At 41.2% G+C, this 12,809-nt stretch overlaps 1 protein-coding gene across 2 annotated transcripts; it reads left to right on the top strand.

The window, feature by feature from the left end:
• The first annotated feature begins 420 nt into the window (after window positions 1-420).
• PDIK1L (PDLIM1 interacting kinase 1 like) lies at window positions 421-11,586 on the top strand. Of its 2 annotated transcripts, none has more exons than XM_004266653.3 (3): window positions 421-1,051; window positions 3,570-3,871; window positions 7,835-11,586. In XM_004266653.3, exons 1-3 carry the CDS (start codon window positions 796-798, stop codon window positions 8,573-8,575), a joined length of 1,299 nt encoding a protein of 432 aa, XP_004266701.2. In that variant the 5' UTR covers window positions 421-795; the 3' UTR covers window positions 8,576-11,586. The 2 variants fall into 2 exon arrangements, with proteins under 2 accessions (XP_004266701.2, XP_004266702.1); XM_004266654.3 differs by lacking the exon at window positions 421-1,051 and adding an exon at window positions 1,423-1,582.
• Window positions 11,587-12,809: the final 1,223 nt, after the last annotated feature.

Raw genomic sequence — 12,809 nt, 5'->3', positions numbered from 1 at the left:
GGAGGGTTTACACCAGGGGAGTGGGTATTCAAGGCAGGTGCCCCCCACCCCAAAACAGACACCTGTCAAATAAGGCAGAGGTCTGCTTCCTTACCTGTAAAAACAGGGTTAGTAATAAACCCTGCCCTCGTAGGGTTTGGTTAGGATTAGGAGAGATCACTTAAAGACTTAACCCAGTCCCAGACTCTCGGGAGAAGGTCCATAAATGGAGAACAGAAAATAGAACGGGTAATTGGTTGATCCTTGAGAGCTGTAACAAGAAATTCTTTGCACATTGTGCCTTATACAGCACTGGAAAGAGGAACAACCCCCTTATTGACAAAAAGTAGATGCAGATTAAATCGGCGAAGAAAGAAGGGACGTTTCTGGCGGTTGCTTACTGATCTGTGAAACGAACTGAATGACCGATTGGTCCGGGTCTCTGAGCAACTGACAGTCCCGGGCTGCTGTCAGGCGAACGCGGGCTTGGATCTGGCTGACGGCTGTGGGGTGCCCCAGTGCCTCAGACTGACCGTCGGGCTGTCCTCGCTGTCAATCCCGGCCCCGGCCGGCCCGGACCTCCGTCGCTAGCTGCAGAAGCGGGGGGCATCCCAACTCTCCACGAGGAGCTCGAGGGTGTCGCCGCCAGGCAGGGCGTGCGCGCGCTGCAGGAGCCAAGCTCCGGCGCCGCGGCCCCTTCCTCCCCGCCGGGGGCAGGGCGCCTCCGACTCGCGGCTGCAGAGCCCCGGAACAACGAGGCGCCGGCTTCTTTAAGGGAGATACCACCGCGCCAACGGAGCAGGGGCGTCTTCCCAGATGATCGCAGCCAGCCCCGCGCCGCCGCCGCCGCTGCCGCCTCAGCAACTGCACCGCCCGCAAACATGGCTCAGTAACTCTGACAAAAGGTGCAGCCTCCCTCCAGGCGGGGCGGGCGCCAGGCCTCCCAGCTCGGGCTGCGCCTCCCCGCGGGTCCGCGGAAAAGGTCCGCTTACCGCAGGCATCCCAGGCCCGCGCGGAGGAAGATGCACCAGGCGTTCCACCCCAGCGACCCCGCACACCTGCCCGCAGCTAGGTAGGTCGGAAATGGGGGCGGAGCGGGGGAGGGGAGGCGCACCAGGCGCGCGCACCGCCCCCGGCCTGCTGCGGGGGACCACTCTGGGGCCGCGGGCCACCACTCCGGGGCCGCGGGCCGTGGACGCCCGCTGAGGCTGGAAGACGACCAAGCCCCGGGTGCGGAGTGGGCTTCCCCGATCCCAGCCACCCCTGCGGGGAGGGGCACGAGTGGTGCGTTCCGGAGCGCGCACCCCTTCCGCGACTCCCGGCTCGGGAAAGCCACGGGAGCCGGGAGCAGGCCACGGGGGCCGCGAGCAGGCCAGCGGAGCGCCGGGCACGCGCCCAGTAGGACCGGCGCTAGGCGTCCCGGCTCACGCTACGGAGAGCCGGAGGGGGGCGGGGTCTCGCGGCGTAAGGGGGTGTGTCCGCGCGCACCACGGGGGCGCGCGCCGGCCTCTGACTGGAGGCCGCGGCGGCTGAGGCGCGAGCAGCCTGATAATGGCGGCCTGCAGGGCCCGTGAGAGGGAGAAGCGGCGGCGGCTACCCTGAGGTAAATCTGGCCCCTCGGCGTGGCAGAGAGGCTTTGCTGCAGAGCCGAGGGCCCTGCACGTGCCTCCCGCCCCAGGAGGCCTGTCACAGAGCTGTCAGCGGAGGCATCCCGGGGAAGGCCCCGCGCGCCTCAGGCCTCCGGCCCCAGCAGCGGCCTCCTCTTCTGCCCGTGGCCTCCTCCCCAGGCCCCAGGCCTCAGTTGCTGGCCCCGAGGAGTCGGGCAGCTGCAGGACTGTCTCCTCGGGGTAAAGGGCCCCGGCAGGATCCCCTCCGGGTTTCATCTGGAAGTAGCCGGGGAGGGGGAGGGCCTGATACTTGGCCAATGAGCGGGGCCCTGAGCCGCCGCGTCGGGCAACACCTCTGCCTAGGACTGGCCCTTGCCGGGCGCCGGCAGGTGTACGGCCTGGCCGGCCCGAGTCCGAGCGCTGGGTGCGCCCGGCAGGCGCGGGGGCCCGGGGGATGCCGTCCCAAGTGCCCGAGGTTCGCGCGGGATGCATCACCGTGCTGTGTCTTGACCCAGGATCTCAAGGATTGCAGAAACGCCCTCCCTCCCCCTTATTCAGGGGCTCTCTCGTATGGGGATATGGGACGGCTTCAAAGGCAGGAGCCACTTTGAGATGGATAGGAGTTGGCGACCCACGGAGAACAGGAGTGTCCACTGTGCAGCTGGGGCAGAGGATTCTGTGGCAGGAAATCAGACCCTAGGAAATACTGCAGGAATTTGAAGAGTGGGTGTCCAGTTAGAGGAAGTGGGATTAAGAAACAATCTCAGGAGCTTTCATTTTCTTTATTAAATCTATACTATGGACTTAAAATAGCCGGTCCCAATTTCACAGGCTCTAGTGTCGATAGCTTTTTGTTGCCCTAAACTGTACAATATAAAAATTGTTCAATCTCAGGTTACTTTTCTTGCCCATGCTGGCATTCTACAAATGAGAATTTGTTCCTGAAGCTCTTCAGAGTCTTGACATTCTTCGGAGAGTGAGGAGGCACACTTTAGACTTTCTTGATTCAACACGTGAGCGTTTCCACGTAGGGCCTTTGCTCCTGCCTTTAAATGATTTATCAAATTGAATTCCAAAGAACTCCCTCAGAGAACCCCTTAAGATGCAGGACAGTTTTCGTTGGCAAAAAAGACCTAGATCTAAATAACTATGGCTAAAACCACAGCAAAATTTAACCGTATTCTAAGTAACTTACTTTATCTTTAAAGAAACATTTTTCTCCACAAACTGTATTTTCATTTATTTTGTTGCAAGAAATAAGGAAATAACATAAACAAAATTAAAATAAGAACATACACAGTTTGACCATTTACTTTTAAATAATAAAAACAACTGCACATTTTCACTTCTCTATGTGATCTTGTTCACTTTCAGTCCCTAAGTATAAGCCAGGTTTTTGTATTTCTAACTGTGAGGGTTGGTTTTTGGTTTTGCCATTTTTATGACCTTTCATGTGTGTGTCAGTTTTCAGGAGAAGCTGGAGTTTTGTTCGTTTTTTCACAATCAGTAAATAAATACTGAATTTTTTGGTTTATTTTTAGCAGTGATGTTTTGAAGCAGTTCATGTAAGAAGCAGTATAGTGTAGTGGTTAAAATGAAGGCTGTCAGAGCCAGATGGCCTGGTTTCAAATCCCAGGTCCACCAGTTACTAGCTGTTTGACCTTGGGCATGTTGCTTAAACTCTGTGCTTTAGTTTCCTCATCTATAAAATGACCATAATAGTATCTACCTCATAATGCTGCTGTGAGGATGAAATGAATTTAATGTTATAAACTGCTTGGAACAGTTCCTGATGCATGGTAAGTACTACATTAGTGTTACGTGGTTTACTATTATTAAGATATTTAGATTTACCCAATGTATAGCAAATATCGTTCAAGCACTGCAAACAGTGAGACAGATGATAACTAAATCGTGCATAAGAAGAAATACAAGCCAGTAGGCAGACCTAATGTCAACAGATCACTTTGTTGATTTTTCCAGAAACCTTGACCTTGAAGATGGTGAGTAGCCAGCCAAAGTACGATCTAATACGGGAGGTAGGCCGAGGTAGTTACGGTGTTGTATATGAAGCAGTCATCAGAAAGACCTCTGCACGGGTGGCAGTGAAGAAAATTCGATGCCATGCACCTGAAAATGTTGAACTAGCCCTGCGTGAGTTCTGGGCACTAAGCAGTATCAAGAGCCAACATCCAAATGTGATTCACTTGGAGGAATGCATCCTACAAAAGGATGGGATGGTGCAAAAGATGTCCCACGGCTCTAATTCTTCCCTTTATTTACAGGTATGTGTGGTTGAATGGGAAATAGAAATGATTTGAAAGTAGCATTGGTCAGCAATAAGAGGATTGAAAGAGTCAGACGAACTTCTACTTTTAAATGCAGGTTATATAGTTAGAAGTAGATAGGGGTCTGCCAAGAACTGAGTAAACGTTTGCTTTAAAGCAAGGTTTTATTTAAACCTGTGTTGCAAATACCTAAAAATAACATATGCCACCTGTTATGCCATGATACTTGCCAATCTGCGTAGGAATGGGGCAACATAGGAACTAGAGAAGTGATCGAGACTAGAGTCTAATTAGTTCACTTATTTGAAATCAGGTTTTTTTGGAACTGAATACAGAAGAGAAGGAAAAACTGTACAACTAGTAGTACCCATAGGTAATTGGGCATTTCTTTATATATCACTGGCTTGAACATAAGCCTCTGCTGTTATAGAAGGTTATTTAATGTCTTAACCATGCAATTCCATTGAATTTTCATGGAGTATGTGGTGTAGCACCTGAATGTTATTAACAGTGCTGATAGCTAACATTTGGGTTCCTACTCATTCCATGCTCTGTGCTCAGAGCAGTCCTATGAGGAAAGTACTATTATTACCATCATTACAAATGAAGAAACTGAGGCTTAGAATAGATAATGAATTTATCCAGAATCACATAGCAAGTGGCAGAATTGGGAGCTAAACATAGAAGTATCCAGCAGCTAAAACTTGTGCTCTTTTAACCTCCAGATTACTGTTTTGCCTCCAAATTACTCTTCTGTAGACCTGGGGAAAGCATTAATATAGGAAAACAAATTTTTTTTTTTTTTTTTAAGATTGGCTTCTGCCATAGGTCAAAATCTCTAGTAGCTCTACACTTGATGAAGAGAAAAGATACTTAAGACATAGCTAGTTAAAGGCCAGAGCAAAATTTCTTAAGTCCAGTTATTCCTGGAATAGGAAACAACTTGCCATGAGTGTGTCTAAATTCAGAATTTGCCATCAGGGTACAAAAGTCTGTTTTAAAACAACAAAAGCTTTTGGACTAGGAACAACAAAGAAAACGAACGCATTATTCTGTGTAATTAGAAACTTGCAAGTTTCATTGTATGGTAAACAAATATCAGTCTTGAGAAGCTAATTTATACTGCAAGTTTAGCGTGCTGTGCCCTGAAGTTTTCTCTCGTAAGATAAGGGATATAAAACACAACTGTTTAGCCTGTTTGTTTTATTGTATTTTTTTCTAAAAGTGCTTATTATGTACGTTGCAATGATAGAAACTATCAGAAACATTCTTACCACATTCCCTCCTAAAAGTGGATAGAACCTTGCTGGACTTTGCATTGAATTTTGGAGACTAAAGTGCATAATCAGACTACAAGTGCAAAGACATTTAAAAATATGATGTCTTTGCAAGTATTGATGGTATCCTTGAGTCCAGATCAAGCAACTGTTATAGTAACTAGGCATTAACCAGCTAATCTTTCAAGGCTTTAAGATATAAAGTACTTCCAGACTTGATTCAGTGATTTTTTTTTAATCTGAAGTACCTTCTTGTTTAATAATTTATTTCATCTTTTTAAAGCCTAATAGACCTGTGTTTGACTTGTGGCACTTTTTGCTAGCTGTATGACCTTGGATACATAACCCACCTTTTCCCAGCATCTGTATCTTCATATGTAAGGAATAATAATTTCTACCTTCCATGGGAGTTATCAAAATTAGAGGTGATGTAGATACAATACTTGGCACATAGGAGGTATTCAGTAATAAGCAGCTCTATTAAAATTGTCTTTTCTGTGGATTTATTTTATTAACCAGACGTTCATCCACGCTTTAGCAAGTGCCTACTCTAAATTTACACTAGTAAAGACAAACAAATCTATAGTGTGACCACAGAGTCTCTATACATGGTCTTACCATTCTGTACATAAATTTTTTTTTCTCCATGTTTTTCTAGATATCTTCCTTGTTCTCATTTGGAATCATTTCAGTCAGTTCCTGAGAGCTGAAAACCTCACCTAGAAGAAATGTAAAACAAATAATTAACAGAGGATACATCTTATGCATAGGAACTTAGTGGCCAATATGTATACTTGTGATGAGTGTCATGAATGAAAAGTACAAGATGGTATAGGCACATAGAGTAGGGAACCTGACATAATCCTGGGGTTCAGGAATTAAGAACTGTTTCAACTGAAACTTGCAGGGTGAATGGGAGTTAGCCAGGTGAGTGACTGAGAAAACTTCCCAGGCAGAAATAACTATACATACAAATGTCTAGAAGCAAAAAGCATGAAGCGTTCTAAAAATTGAAAGAAAATACTAAGACTGCACTATACAGGGAGAGTTGTTTTAGATGAGGCTAGAAAGATCAGCCAGGGTCAGAGCACACAGGATCCCATAGCCCATGTTAAAGAGCTTAGACTATATCCTAAGAGAACAGGGAAGCTATTAAAGGACTTCAGGCAAGAGAACCAATGGCTAACATCCTCTACACGTGACAGTAAGCAGACTGGGATCTGTATTTCTGTAGCTCTCAACCAGGGGCCCTCACACTATAGCCCTCAGCCTGTTTTTGTATGGCCTGGATACTAAAAATAGTTTTTACATTTTTTAGAAGTTGTTTAAAAAAAAAGAAGAAGAAAGAAAGAAAAGGAAAAAGAATATGGAACACAGACCTTATGTGGTTTGTCAAGCCTAAAATATCTACTATCTGGCTTTACTCTAAACTGTTATTTGAATTCTGGAAGTCTGCATTGCTCAAAGCTATTTAGGAAGTTTTCTTTTGAGAACGAAGACAGAAGAAGAGAAGAAATGAAGGAAGAGTGATGGTGCTCATCTTTAATCTCAGCATATTTAGTAACAGTGCACCTGGTAAATAACTGTATAATCTGGACCTTTCTCTTTTTTCATTTTCTGTCTCAGTGGCAAACACATGCAACAAGGAAAATGTATGCAAAGAAGACATCTGCAGACCGTTGCAGTTATGGCTGTTTGCCATTGGGGGAGATGGCATGGAGAGGCGTTCTTTGCCTCTGCCCACCAAAAAGACAAAAGGAAGTACTAGTAGATTTAAACATAAAATTAGCGGTTCACTCAATCTTCAGCAACTCCTCACCTTCCCTCCTGAGTTTCTATTCAACCCATAGGCCTGAAAAGGACACCATAGGACAAATGCTTTCAAAGCACTGTATTTTAGAAGATAGTTCCTGTTCAGTGAAGTAATTAATCTTGAATTTCAGGTAGTAGGAGAGTTATAATTAGATAATGATATAAGTAAAACAGTGGTTTATTCTAGATTTTCAGCTTGTATCAAACAAATACACAAACTCAGATTTGAATTTTTATATCAAAATGCATGTATGATTTTTATAAATTGGTTTTTAGAAGCCATCTGTTGATAGAGATAGCCAACATATTTGCATTCTGCTTGTAGAAGTTTATGAAGTAATGATGTCTTTAGTTTTATCAGTGACTACAGGAGCACTTTATTTCTTGTTCCTTCATAATTTTCTCTCAGTTTCACAGATTATGTTGATAGTGTAAGTGCAATACGCAAGAAGTAGATTTCAGGCAGTTTCATGGAATAGAATTTCCTAATTGATGTTTATTCCCCAGCTGGCAAATCTACCTGCTGAAACTTTGATCTTTTCAGGAAGCTATTAACTAGAGGGTTAGAGTTCATCTCCATTGACACATGTAGAAAATGTATAGCCAGTTGGATACTTTTCAGAATAAAGCTATTTTTAAATAAGTTTTTACCTCTTGACTTGGAGATTTGATGTGTATTTGTTAGGGACAAAGTGACAGTTTGAAGTACTAAAGTCTAAAATAAAACGCACATATGAAAGCACTGACCAAATAAAATATTCATGGAATTCCCACTTAACATTGGAGACTAACTTAATCAGTAACTCTTTCTCTATAGCTGAATTGTATAAACTGTGCAGATGATTGTAATCTGTTTTTTTATTTCTTATAGCTTGTAGAGACTTCACTAAAGGGAGAAATTGCCTTTGATCCCAGAAGCGCCTATTACTTGTGGTTTGTGATGGATTTTTGTGACGGAGGAGATATGAATGAGTATCTGTTGTCCAGGAAACCCAATCGTAAAACTAACACCAGCTTCATGCTTCAGCTGAGCAGTGCCCTGGCTTTCTTGCATAAAAACCAGATCATCCATCGAGATCTAAAGCCTGATAACATCCTGATTTCTCAGAGCCGGTTGGATACCAGTGACTTGGAACCCACACTGAAAGTGGCTGATTTTGGTCTAAGTAAAGTTTGTTCAGCATTTGGGCAGAATCCAGAAGAACCTGTCAGTGTAAACAAGTGTTTCCTTTCCACAGCGTGTGGAACAGATTTCTACATGGCTCCTGAAGTGTGGGAGGGACATTACACAGCAAAAGCTGACATCTTTGCTCTGGGGATTATCATCTGGGCAATGCTGGAAAGGATCACATTCATAGACACAGAGACAAAGAAGGAACTCTTGGGGAGTTATGTAAAACAAGGAACTGAGATCGTGCCTGTTGGGGAGGCACTTCTGGAAAATCCCAAAATGGAACTTCTCATTCCTGTGAAGAAAAAGTCTATGAATGGGCGAATGAAACAACTGATTAAGGAAATGCTGGCTGCAAACCCTCAGGATCGTCCAGATGCTTTTGAACTAGAACTCAGATTAGTACAAATTGCATTTAAAGATAGCAGCTGGGAAACGTGACACATATATTATTTGCAAATATCTTGGATAATATGCTGCTTCTGTTTTAACAGTGATGCAACATAATGTGGCTGAAAAAGAATATAAAAAGCTAAACTCCACCTTTTAAGGGTTTAGATTTTATTGTGGGATTTTTTTTTCCTCATTTTTCTTAAGTCCAAGCTGGCCATTTTGTTAATATGTTTTAAGTGTGTATTACCAATGTGAGTGTAAATTTTTTTAAATGATCATTGGTAGAAGTTTGGCAGGAAAATTTTCTAAGAGCCAAGAAAAGAAGAAAGTCCAGTTTTCTGGAAATATGTCTCTAAGTATTTTAGACATTCCTTGTCAGTATTAGGAATTTCCATGGAAGAAGGGGTTTGCATGCTGGTAATGCAACCTTTGAAGCTTTGTAAAGGAAACATAAATGTATATATTTATGTATATGTAAGTATGTGAATGTGTGCATTTTGCATTCCATATGAAAAAATGCCACTTCTGTTTAAATTATTTGATGTAGGTTTGGGTTTTTGAGATTTGCTGGTGAAATCAGTGATGAAAAATAAAAGAACCTTCCCTCATCTCCTACCCTGTCCCTCCCTCTAATGAAATCATACTAAGTTTTTTATTTTTATAATATTATACAGCTTTTTTTTTAAGGCATCATTTTGGAGAGTCTAAAATTATCTGATTAAACGTAAGTGAAATTAAGTGATCCAAAGCTGCTGAAGTATGTTTGAGCTCTCCAGTGCCCTAAAGCTGCAGGAGTTGAATTAGCCATGCAATCATGTGGTACAGGTTGGCAAGGACATTGATGATTCAGTCATACCTTCTTTAGATAACCACGCATTCAATTAACTAATTAAACCACTGCATTGGGACATGTCTGCACTTGAGCATCTGCAATCTGATACAAATTTGAACACAGGATTCTTCTGTATCTGAAAACTTGGCTGTATATGAACTATAGTAATTGATACATTAATTTTTTATTTCAAGACTTTGTCAAAGCCTCAGCATCAAGTCGAAGAAACCAAATGAGTTCTACCCTCACGTTGCCTGCCCTAATATGGTCTCTCATTTAATCACTGGAATTTCTTTCATTTTGGCACTAATGCTGTTTTGTCTAATTTGACACAGTAATGGTAGTGATATGGTTGTATTCAATGTTGATCACCTTTTTCTAAAGTGGGAAATGATACAGTTTGGCAAATGGGTAAAATACTGTGGCATAAGTTATATCTTTCAAATAGAGAGGTTATCAATTTTATACAATCACTTGGTATGGTCTGTGTCAAGAACCAACAGACCATTATTCTTCTTGAAGTCAGTTTGATTTTAACCCCATATGGTTGTCTCCAATTTTTTTTCCTGTAAATGCAGATAGTTCAAATGTAAGGGAAGAAAAGTTTTCCTAAAACAGAACATTAACAACCTTTAAGGTTGTTAATACTTTAAGACCATTGTATATAGATTAATCTTTATAAAGCACTAGACTCTTTGGTCAAAAGTTAAAAAAAAATTTTAAAAGGTATTAGAATATTGAAATCATTGATAATTAAGTCTCCTCAGTTTTTTGAACTTCCACAACTTTTGGGATATTCCTATCGTAATTTTTTCCTTATTTAAAATGTGTTCGGGGGACTATAAAAGGTGAAAAAGCACAAAAAATTGGAGTACATAAAATTTCTGAACTATGCATTACTTGGTATGAAGTTTGAATAATAACTGAAAGGTTTTATTAAAAATAAAACCTTTTAAGTAAAAAAAATCATATACTTTTAATATTACTCTCAAGCTGATAAATATAAGAATTCTTTTGGAAATTAGAGGTGGAAATACACTGGAACTTCATGATAATTAACCCTCTGGATAGCCAAATTAGTATAACACAGATCTGGCCAAGGGGATTGAGTTACTGGAAGTAAAAAAAACATTATAATGTCTAATCAATAACATGGCACTTCAGCAAGAGATTCATGATGACTTAGGTGATGGTATGCCAATGCTTCATTTGCTCTTCAGATACCTACATGTCATGGTTTTGGCCCCACCTCATTTAAAATAGTTAACAATTATAATTTATTTTGAAAAATATTCTATGTTACCTATGAAGTGGAATTATTTCTTTCATTGGCGGTAACGATGTAAGGCGATCAGGAAGTTTCTTCTGAAATTTTCTCAAGTCCTTGTATTCTAAAATAACCCATGATACCAAGAAAAATTATAGTAAATTCTTTGTCTTTATTCTTTCAGTCAGGAGGTATTTATTAAGTACCTACTGTGTGCTCAGCACTAAAGATCAGTTGATAAAATAAGAATTAAAAAATGGTATATAGCCATGGGCCTTTTCCAGCCAGGAGTAAGAAATAAAAGATGATTAGTGAAGCTGGGAAATTCCTGTATATTGCTAGGGGAAAAATGAAAGCAAGAATTTGTGCACAGTGCCTTGCGCATAATAGGTACTCAATAAACAATTATTCCTCATAGAGTCTCTTGCCATGGTTTATAGTGTTTTATGAAATTTGTCTTAATTGAAAAAAGACCAAATATTTCAAATAAGCTTATAGGCAGCTGTGGCCAGTTAAAATAACGGGGTTGTACAGTTAGTTCCTAGAATGTTATTTTGCACTAGTTGTCACTTAGAAAGATGGGGTTCCTGTAGTTTTTTGGTGCTAAGGGATACTTTGTCATTATGATGAAGTAAATGTTAAGTGTCAGATAAATAGCACACTGAATAGTTCTTTCTGCTGGTCTGTTTTTTCCTCTTTGTTGTTGTTGTTTTTAACTGTAAAATGTTTATCAATCAAACTATTGTAGCAGCTACAGATAATTCACCAGCATGACAAAATGGTCAAAAAATAAGTCATCAGCACTTCAAAAATGAAAGTAACTTTTGAAATTTTCTTTTTAAATTGTCAAATATATTTTATGAAGAATTTATAAAAGGGGGAAATGATTGTAATTTATTGTTCATGACTTTTTTTTTTTTAAATAAAGTGAATTTCAACAAAAAAACCCTGGAAATGCTACGTTGCTGCTTTGGTGGCTCTGTGAGTAGTTCTGTAATGCTTTACTTCATAGACATAAAATAGAGCATATAAAATTTGAAACAATGTCTTTTTCAGCCTTATCTATTAAATGAAACTATAATAGAAGCTATTGCAGAGGAAAAGATGATTGAATTATAGGAGTTTCAGCATTTCAAGTTCTCTAAAATTTTAATGTTTGCTGTATTAGAAGAACTTGTATTGCCTGAAATAAATGATCTTCTTTCATTTTTCTTTCTATCTCATTAAGCTGAGGATGCATCCCAGACTCAGAATGAAGTGTAGTAAAAGTACTAAGAGGATGCAATTTTTCAGTCTTTAACTTGAGACCATGGTTTCTTTTCTATAAAAAAGTCATCTGAGCCACTTTTTTCTCTTCTTTTATAGGTTTTATTATGTATGTCTTTTCCAGAATAAACAAAGTACCGAGGATGTAGTTACTTAGTGGTCCAATGGAATAGCAGAGGGAAAATGAGAGAAAACTTTAACTCTACATGTGATCTAATGATGAGTAGGAAAGTAGGTGTCAGAATTGTGGCTGCTTCTGACTCTGCTACCTCCTGGTACAGCCTTTGCAGACAGGTAAATTTTGCTTTATATTTAGAGGGTTTTGTTTTGTTTTGTTTTTGAATCTTGAAGCTATAAATACTTGTATTTACTAGCCTTTTCCTTTGCAGTTTACAAAGCGTTTTCACATAGTTTTTACATATCTTTTCAGTGAGTTTTACTTAAAATAGGGGCTGATTTCTTGATGAAGAAATTAATAGCAACTTAACACCAGTTAATGAGGTAAAGGTTTTACCTTAACACAGGGTTTTAGTGCCTAATCTCTGACTCCAGGTGGAGTTTACTCTGACAAAGCTTTATCTTTCTCACTGAAGTAATGACCCTAAGGTTGTTCTGGTCTTTTCTTTAAATTCAAATGTTGCTCTCTTGGTCGACCAATCATAGATGTCCTCTCAAAGTGCAGTGTAATGATAGACAGTTGGTTCTGATTAGATAATAACTCCCACTTGAGAAACCTACCAGCCACACTTCTTGGAAGCCACACCTCTTGAGGGCAAGTGCCTCTTTTTTTTTTTTAAACTTTTTTTTTTTTTTTTTGCGGTACGCGAGCCTCTCACTGCTGTGGCCTCTCCCGTCGCGGAGCACAGGCTCCGGACGCGCAGGCCCAGCGACCACGGCTCACGGACCCAGCCGCTCCG

Source organism: Orcinus orca, chromosome 1 (genome assembly GCF_937001465.1).
Source record: "Orcinus orca chromosome 1, mOrcOrc1.1, whole genome shotgun sequence".
In the NCBI taxonomy this organism is placed as follows: domain Eukaryota; kingdom Metazoa; phylum Chordata; class Mammalia; order Artiodactyla; family Delphinidae; genus Orcinus; species Orcinus orca.
The sequence above is the reverse complement of the archived record's forward strand: the minus strand, read 5'-3'. Positions and strand labels throughout refer to the sequence as shown.

What these genes read in the sequence shown, in the direction of transcription:
- PDIK1L (XM_004266653.3), top strand. Translation starts at nt 796, where the DNA reads ATGATCGCAGCCAGCCCCGCGCCGCCGCCGCCGCTGCCGCCTCAGCAA. An exon ending in GCACACCTGCCCGCAGCTAG is followed by an intron (nt 1,052 to 3,569) that starts GTAGGTCGGAAA and finishes TGATTTTTCCAG; the next exon opens with AAACCTTGACCTTGAAGATG. An exon ending in ATTCTTCCCTTTATTTACAG is followed by an intron (nt 3,872 to 7,834) that starts GTATGTGTGGTT and finishes TATTTCTTATAG; the next exon opens with CTTGTAGAGACTTCACTAAA.